General features: G+C 42.1%; 1 protein-coding gene across 2 annotated transcripts; it reads left to right on the forward strand.

Annotated features, from left to right (window-relative positions):
• Positions 1 to 280: 280 nt before the first annotated feature.
• si:dkey-56e3.3 (zinc finger and SCAN domain-containing protein 21) lies at positions 281 to 8,323 on the forward strand. 2 transcript variants are annotated; one of them, XM_049481618.1, is made up of 6 exons: positions 281 to 595; positions 839 to 942; positions 1,233 to 1,380; positions 1,992 to 2,070; positions 5,265 to 5,356; positions 7,065 to 8,323. In XM_049481618.1, exons 1-6 carry the CDS (start codon positions 379 to 381, stop codon positions 7,853 to 7,855), a joined length of 1,431 nt encoding a protein of 476 aa, XP_049337575.1. In that variant the 5' UTR covers positions 281 to 378; the 3' UTR covers positions 7,856 to 8,323. The 2 variants fall into 2 exon arrangements, with proteins under 2 accessions (XP_049337575.1, XP_049337576.1); XM_049481619.1 differs by having other exon boundaries at positions 1,242 to 1,380.
• The last annotated feature ends 2,119 nt before the right edge of the window (positions 8,324 to 10,442 follow it).

The raw sequence follows: 10,442 nt of genomic DNA on the forward strand, positions 1-10,442 counted from the left end.
CGAGTTTACATAAGGGTTGATTGATTGATTGATTGATTGTTAGATTGATTGATTGATTGATTGATTGATTGATTGATTGATTGTTAGATTGATTGATTGATTGATTGATTGATTGATTGATTGATTGATTGATTGATTGATTGATTGTTAGATTGATTGATTGAAATGAACTTAGAAATCCTCTAGATGGCGGTGTGCGCATGTGGTACGCGACCTGCCCTAATTTTCAAAGGAACTTTTATTTTGAAAAGGGTTCAGGCGGAAGTGGGGTAGCGTTGTTTCCTGTTTGCAGGTTCGCTCTTTGTGCCGTAGTGTCGGAGCGCGCGGCTTGTTTACCTGTTTACCTGTTTACCTGCGTCCGGGCAGCGGCGGGGCGCGATGGCGGCGGGGGCGGGGTTCCAGGCGCAGGTAGCCGGGGTAATGGAGGTGTTCGCGAACGCGGCGGTGGAGGAGATCTGCGCGCTGCTGGAGAGGAGCTTCTCTCAGCTGCAGGAGGAGAACCGCGGCCTCCGGAGGAAAATCAGGATCCTGGAGATCCGAGAAACATTCAGCAAACGATCCTCCAGAACCAGAACCACAGAGTACAGGGCTTCCGGTACCTCCAGCTTTATTATTACTCATATTAATTATTAACATCACATTAATCACATTTAATAACCATCATTATCACATTAATTAACTCAACATTCAGCAAACGATCCTCCAGAACCAGCTTTCATACATTATTTATCTCTCTGTGTGTGTGTGTGTGTGTGTGTGTATGTGTGTGTGTATGTGTGTGTGTATGTGTGTGTGTATGTGTGTGTGTATGTGTGTGTGTATGTGTGTGTGTGTGTAGGCCGGATGGTCCGGGTAAGGATTAGGTCTGTGGATCAGCGCTTGTCTGACGGTGTGGGGACCCCGAGAGCTCCAGAGAACTTAATCTCAGCGTCCGGTCCGGAGGTGAGTTCTGACCGGGTTCTGATCCGGCTAATATCAGCCAGAACCAGCCAGATTCTTCATAGACTGGTTTACACTGTCTATCTTTAACACTGTGTGGCTGTTTGTTTGTGTGTGTGTGTGTGTGTGTGTATGTGTGTGTGTATGTATGTGTATGTATGTGTATGTATGTGTGTGTTTGTGTGTGTGTGTTTGTGTGTGTGTGTGTGTGTGTGTGTGTGTGTATGTATGTGTATGTATGTGTGTGTTTGTGTGTGTGTGTGTGTGTGTGTGTGTGTGTGTGTGTGTGTGAGGCTGTTCAGTCGGTTCTGCAGTGTGTGGAGGATGAAGATCCGGATGTGCTCATCATTAAGGAGGAGAGGGTGGACACCACCCGCAGTAAAGAACCGGACCTGCAGAACCTGAGAGAACCGGACCTGCAGCAGAACCTGAGGGAGAACCGTGGGTTTGGTTTTTTACTATGTGCTGTTTTTATGATAAATTATTTAAAGAAAGAAAAAGACCAGTGTTGTACAGCCGCTGTTTATACAGTAACACCCCTCGTTTTATGTATCTGATGATCTATGGAGGACCCTGAGGAGGAACGCTCTGAGAGAAACCCGTCCTGCTATATGGTCTTGGTCATCGTCCTGTATTCAGTTTTAGGGTGTTTTTAATCTTCTTAAAGTCTAGACTCTCTTGATGTAGAGCAACAATTCTGAGAGATGAGTTATTTTGAGGGAACAGAAAATGTGCACTGTTATAAAAGCTGAACACTGACTACACTGTATCAGCGTTTCCCATAAAAAGATATAATAAGATATTAAATGTGATTAATTATATACTGTGTATATAGAAATAGACTTGATGCTCTCCACTGAGATGATCTGTACTAAAGATCACAGCGGATTTCAGGGAAGGACTGCTGTAAAAAATAAAAAATCGCTTTGAATAAAATAGTTTTCAAACATATTCAAAACCTTCATTTACTGATGAGTCTGAACAGAACCGCTGGTTTCGGGATCTGAGGGTTAAACAGCTTCTCTGTTCTGTTTTTTTTTATGTAAATGAAGAACAGAACCAGTTCAGCGGATCTGAGAACCAACAGGATTTCCTGGATCAGAACAGCGAGAGGATCTCACAGCAGCAGCAGGTCACTTTACTACACACACACACACTATACACTATACACACACACTACACACACACTATACACTACACACACACACACACACACTATACACTATACACACACACTATACACTATACACACACACTACACACACACTATACACTATACAAACACACACACACACTATACACTACACACACACTATACACACACTATACACTATACACACACACACACACACTATACACTACACACACACACACACACACTATACACTATACAAACACACACACACACTATACACTACACACACACTATACACACACTATACACTATACACACACACACACACACTATACACTATACACACACACTACACACACACTATACACTATACAAACACACACACACACTATACACTACACACACACTATACACACACTATACACTATACACACACACACACACACTATACACTACACACACACACACACACACTATACACTATACAAACACACACACACACTATACACTACACACACACTATACACACACTATACACTATACACACACACTACACACACACTATACACTATACAAACACACACACACACTATACACTACACACACACTATACACACACTATACACTATACACACACACACACACACTATACACTACACACACACACACACACACTATACACTATACAAACACACACACACACTATACACTATACACACACACTACACACACACTATACACTATACAAACACACACACACACTATACACTACACACACACACACACACTATACACTATACACACACACTATACACACACACACTATACACTATACACACACACACACTATACACTATACACACACTATACACACACACACTATACACTACACACACACACACACACTATACACTATACACACACACTATACACACACACACTATACACTATACACACACACACACACTATACACTATACACACACACTACACACACACACACACTATACACTATACACACACACTACACACACACTATACACTATACACACACACACTATACACTATACACACACACTACACACACACTATACACTATACACACATACACTATACACTCACACTACACACACACTATACACACTGTACACTCACACTATACACACACTATACACTATACACACACACTACACACACACTATACACTACACACACACTATACACACACACACTACACACACACTATACACACATACACTATACACTCACACTACACACACACTATACACACTGTACACTCACACTATACACACACTATACACACATACACACACACGCTATACACTATACACTCACACTACACACACACTATACACTATACACACACACTACACACACACACTATACACTATACACACACACTACACTATACACACACACACACTATACACTACACACACACTATACACTATACACTACACACACACACTATACACACACTATACACACATACACTATACACTCACACTACACACACACACTATACACTACACACACACTATACACTATACACTACACACACACTATACACTACACACACTATACACTACACACACACACACTATACACTACACACACACTATACACTACACACACACACACTATACACACACACTATACACTACACACACTATACACTACACACACACTATACACTACACACTATACACTACACACTACACACTATACACTACACACTACACACACACACACTATACACACACACTATACACTACACACACACACACTACACACACACTATACACTATACACACATACACTATACACACATACACTATACACACACATACACTATACACTATACACACATACACTATACACACACACACTATACACTACACACACACTATACACACACACACTACACACACACTATACACACATACACACACACGCTATACACTATACACTCACACTACACACACACTATACACTATACACACACACTACACACACACACTATACACTATACACACACACTACACTATACACACACACACACTATACACTACACACACACTATACACTATACACTACACACACACACACTATACACACACACTATACACACATACACTATACACTCACACTACACACACACACTATACACTACACACACACTATACACTATACACTACACACACACTATACACTACACACACTATACACTACACACACACACACTATACACTACACACACACTATACACTACACACACACACACTACACACACACACTATACACACACACTATACACACACACTATACACTACACACACTATACACTACACACACACTATACACTACACACTATACACTACACACTACACACTATACACTACACACTACACACACACACACTATACACACACACTATACACTACACACACACACACTACACACACACTATACACTATACACACATACACTATACACACATACACTATACACACACATACACTATACACTATACACACATACACTATACACACACACACTATACACTACACACACACTATACACTACACACACACACACTACACACACACTATACACTATACACACATACACTATACACACACACACTATACACACACACTACACACACACTATACACTACACACACACACACACTACACACACACTATACACTATACACACACACTATACACACACACACACTACACACTATACACACACTACACACACACACACTATACACACACACTACACACTATACACACACTACACACACACACACACACTATACACACACATACACTATACACTATACACACATACACTATACACTATACACACACACACACACACTATACACACACACTACACACTATACACACACTACACACACACACACACTATACACACACATACACTATACACTATACACACATACACTATACACTATACACACACACACACACACTATACACACACACTACACACTATACACACACTACACACACACACACTATACGCTACACACACTACACTATACACTATACACTATACACACACTAAACACTACACACACACTATACACTACACACACAGCAGATGGGATCTGTATTTGATGATGCTCTGCTGTTGCAGTGTGAGCGAGAGGGGCGGGACTTCCTTAAAGAAGAGAATCTGGAGCAGCGAGTAGCAGAAGATAATGGAGATGAGCAGCTGATCCACGGTAATTATCTGATTCCACATCAAACTCATTTAAATATTACTCAAAAATAACAAAAGTAACACAAACTGCAGCTTTTAAATGAAGGTTTTTATTATTAAGGGAGAAAAAAAATCAAACATACCTGATCCTGTATAAAACTGTTTCCCCCTGACAGAGCTGCGCGATATGCCCCAAAAAAATCTTCGATTAAAAAAAAAAAACCCTACTAAAAATCTAATTAAAGATGATAAAGAAATGCTTCAAAACTAGTTTTTATTTATTTAGTTTTCACTTAAATGTCCCCTTTGTGGTTAAAGTGCAACCAGAAACAAGCAAAAAAACTAGTAACTTTTCGAAAGCTTTCTCCAACATACTTTAGGTACCGACACAATAAATAAACCCACCCTCAAACTTAATCAATAAATAAATAAACCCACCCTCAAACTTAATCAATAAATAAATAAACCCACCCTCAAACTTAATCAATAAATAAATAAACCCACCCTCAAACTTAATCAATAAATAAATAAACCCACCCTCAAACTTAATCAATAAATAAATAAACCCACCCTGAAAAAACAAATAGAAAGAAATAAAATGGGCCCTTTTCTGATGAAACTTACAAATTAGAAAACAAGTACAATTTAATATGATATTAAGTAAAGACTTTTTCTCATTGGGCTTGAGCTTTTAAATAAGTGCCAGTGTTCTATAAAATAAGATGAATATGCAAAAAAATCCTAAACTGTAGTGCGTACAGAACCTGGTACACGGTTTAGGGACAGTTCATTCTGCTGGGAGAAGCACTTTTCTTTTGCGCGCTGGAGGGAGGGAGAGAGAGGGGCGGGGCTAAGCCTGTAGTGTGAGGTACAGGAGCCCACAGGGGAGCGTCGGTGGTGAAAACTAAAACTCAGAGAAAATCGATTTTCATAAAAACACATCGTCCTTAACCGTAAATTCGAATTAATCGCTAAAATCGATTAATCACCCAGCTCTACCCCCTAATATAACTGTTTCTCTTTAATTCAGCGTTTACAGTAAAGTGTACTGAGTCTCTGTGGAGAAATTCTGCTCCACTTTATTTACAGAATTATTGTAAATCCAGCACAGAGAATCCATCTGTTATTAAACATCAGCCATTAATTCAGCTTGAAAAACTGTTAGAGTCGCTACTTAGCTGTTAGCATTGCCATTAGGCTGATAGGATAATCCACCATTTTTTATTTCATAATAAAAACTTTATAGCAGGAAATATAATTAAAAGGATTACTGTATTGACTAATGTAATTAAGGACATTGATTTTTTGTTATTTGGACTTTATAAAGTGAACTTTTAACCAAATACAGTGAAATGTCTGAATTTGCATCTCACTGTTTTATCATTTTTGGCAGGGCTGATTTATTTTATTGTTACAGAGCAGCATATTTCAGATGTAAAAATGTGTTGAGTTAAGCTACTCTTATTTGAGTTGTGTAGAATCTCCTGAAATGAACCTCTGGCCTGAGTGAGCGTTTTCTTTAATAGTTTTTAATGTTCTAGTAAATAAGGGTGCAGATATAACGAACTGGTCTAGTGAAAAAATTGAATGGAATTTAAAGGGTATTTTTTTTTATGTAACTTGGTGTGATGGAGAAAAAGATCGACCTATAATAAACGTCTATTAAAATCAGCAGGGAGCCGGTAAATATCGGTTATTTGCGTGGTTTAATGTTTGTCTCTGTTGATCAGGGAATCCTCAGGACAGCGGTTCTGCTGCGGGACCTGGCACAGGACCCGGCACAGACCTGCATCCCGTCGCTCACGCCTCCTGGGATGGCGGGAAGTTCGAGGCAGCCGGTCACAGTCTGGCGTACCCCGACCCGGACTGCGGCGCCGGGACCTCCGCCGGCGAGTACTACATCCACGGAGCCACGGGCGAGACGCTGCGCTTCGGGACTCAGATCAACCTGAACAGTTCGGCTCTTCCCGACGCAAACGAGCTGCCGGGCGTCGACCTCGTGCTCCCCCACTGCGACCTTCCTCCCCACAAACCAGGCTTTCCTCCTCAGCTGATGAAGGAGAGGTTGGTGTGTAAGTTCTGTGGGAAGGCCTTTCCCAACACCAGCGCTCTGGTTTTACACCAGAGAGTTCACACCGGCGAGAAGCCGTACTACTGCACGCTCTGCGGGAAGAGGTTCAGTCAGTCGGCCAGCCTGAAGAAACACTTCAGCATTCACCTGGGAGAGAAACCCTTCAGGTGCATCCACTGTGGAAAGCAGTTCTCGGACCAGAGCAACCTGAGGAAGCACGTGAACGTCCACACAGGAGAAAAACCCTACGGCTGCAGCCAGTGCGGCAAAACCTTCAACCAGTCGTCCAACCTCAAAACGCACATGAAGATCCACACCCGCGAGAAGCCCTTCAGCTGCGAACTCTGCGGCCAGATATTCGCCTACAAGAACAGCTTATTAAAACACCAGCAGAGACATTGTGTGTCCCGGCAGAGCCCGGCGGGACAGTTCTACGCTCTGGATCATTAGCCGGGTTCGTCCGGATCTCCTTCTTCCGGCCGCAGAACCGCCTGAATCTGATTTACTAATAAGAAACCAGTTTTATCATGTACTAAGTTTTATTTAATAAAATAAACTAAACAAAATAGTTTGAATTGTAAAATGTAATCGATTGACTTATGTGGGACATAAAATATTATCCAATAAGGATGAAGTTCAGCGTTTGAAATGAACGTGGTCTAATATGGCCATTTTATTTACTATGCGAATCCACTTTTGTCTTTCAGGAATAAAAATGACGATGATGAGAAGAGATTAGCTAATCTGAATATTTTGCTCTTTAAAAGTGTTTTTTACGTCACTTTTTCAGTACGTTCTGAAAACAGTGTTGGAGGAAGGGGAAAACGCAGTGTTATTTAGGGTTCTTACATTGTTGTTGTTGTTGTGAGGATGTTAGGATGTTTGTAAGGAGAAATAAAGAGTACAGGTAATATTTAATATTGAATTTGTTGTTATGGTAACAGGGCTCATTATCACCGGCTAACGATCAGCACAAGTTCCCTCCCCCAGTTCTACAGTCCGGATATGGAAACTCAGCTGTCCACGTGTTTAATGAGAACCAGCTCATTTCACGCTCACAGAGCGAGACCCGGCGCGAGAGCACATAGACCAGTATGTTCTCAGTCACGCTCACAACGCAGCCGGTTGTCTACGTGAACGCGCGAGCACACAGCAAGTATGTTTCTACCCTTAAATCATTAGGCTAGCATCCCAAGCTTACCAATCTCCAACTCTTATTGAAGATTTGTTGTTTTTCTTCCATTTGATTTCACCAAACTTTAAGTTTGTTTCAGCTTCTCCTTAGATGTTTTCTCAGTTTGATGCATGATGATAATTTGACTCTTCTTAAACAGATGAACAGTCTTTCCACAGGGCTGTTTAACAGATGAGAAGCTACTCCCTGCATCAGTTGGGGATAAATAACTTGTTGCTGCTAAAACATATTAATCACCCATGCAGTAATTATTATCCAATAGGAGGCTCTTACCTATTGGCTTATTTAAACTCAGGTGATGACCCTTTATTATTATAATTCTTGTTCTTTTTCCAGTATTAATCAAATCAAATTTATTTGTATAGCGCTTTTTACAACTGGTGTCACAAAGCAGCTTTACAGAAACATGATTACAGGACAAAGAATCAGATAAAACATTAAACATAGAAAATACAGAATACAGAACCCCCAGTGAAAAACTCCCTCAGAGCTGCAGGAGGAGGAAGAAACACTGGGAGGACCAAGACTCACATTTAAGGGGAACATCCTACCACTGATCAAACAGCTACTAATGGCTTGGGTGTAAACTGTAGTGGAGAGTAAGATGGTCGATGAGCAGCTGATCTGTGGTGGTGGATGGAGAAGAGCTGACTTCAGAAACTCCATCAGTCTGGGGGACAGGAGACGCGAGAGCCTGAGGGTCCAACATCCATCGGTATCGGGTCAGACAGGTGGGCAGATGGAATTAATTTATACTGGATTTATATAAAACAGACAATATAAAATATTATCAGTGTGATTATCTAATGACTCCAGCAGATCTGAATAAAACAGCCCAACTAAAGAGAGAGAACCAGAAGATAACATCCACCCACTCCACCCTCCACACCACCAGCATCCACCCACTCCACCCTCCACAACACCATCATCCACCCACTCCACCCTCCACAACACCATCATCCACCCACTCCACCTTCCACAACACCATCATCCACCCACTCCACCCTCCACAACACCATCATCCACCCACTCCACCCTCCACAACACCATCATCCACCCACTCCACCTTCCACAACACCATCATCCACCCACTCCACCCTCCACAACACCATCATCCACCCACTCCACCCTCCACAACACCATCATCCACCCACTCCACCTTCCACAACACCATCATCCACCCACTCCACCCTCCACAACACCATCATCCACCCACTCCACCCTCCACAACACCATCATCCACCCACTCCACCTTCCACAACACCATCATCCACCCACTCCACCCTCCACAACACCATCATCCACCCACTCCACCCTCCACAACACCATCATCCACCCACTCCACCTTCCACAACACCATCATCCACCCACTCCACCTTCCACAACACCATCATCCACCCACTCCACCCTCCACAACACCATCATCCACCCACTCCACCCTCCACAACACCATCATCCACCCACTCCACCCTCCACTAGGGCTGAACGATTAATTGCATTTGCGATAATCTCGCGATATTTTAAAACGCGATTCTCTAACCGCACTGGCTGCGATTTGACTGGTCACGTGACTTGGGAGCGAGCCAAGCCGAGGACGAGCGGAGCATACTCGAGCAGAAGGCAGGGAGGTGGAGAAGTGAAGCCAACACAGCGCACTGTAGGGCGTTTTCACACCAGCACTATTTGGTCCGGTTAAAACGAACTCTGGTCCGTTTGTAACTTTAGTGCGGTTCGATTGAGCAGGTGTAAAAACAGTAATCGCACTCGGTGCGGATCAAAAGAACCGGACCGAGACAACCTCCTCTAGGTACCAAACGAACTCTGGAGCGGTTCACTTGTGGT

This window comes from Astyanax mexicanus, chromosome 7 (assembly GCF_023375975.1).
Source record: "Astyanax mexicanus isolate ESR-SI-001 chromosome 7, AstMex3_surface, whole genome shotgun sequence".
Taxonomy (NCBI): Eukaryota; Metazoa; Chordata; class Actinopteri; order Characiformes; family Acestrorhamphidae; genus Astyanax; species Astyanax mexicanus.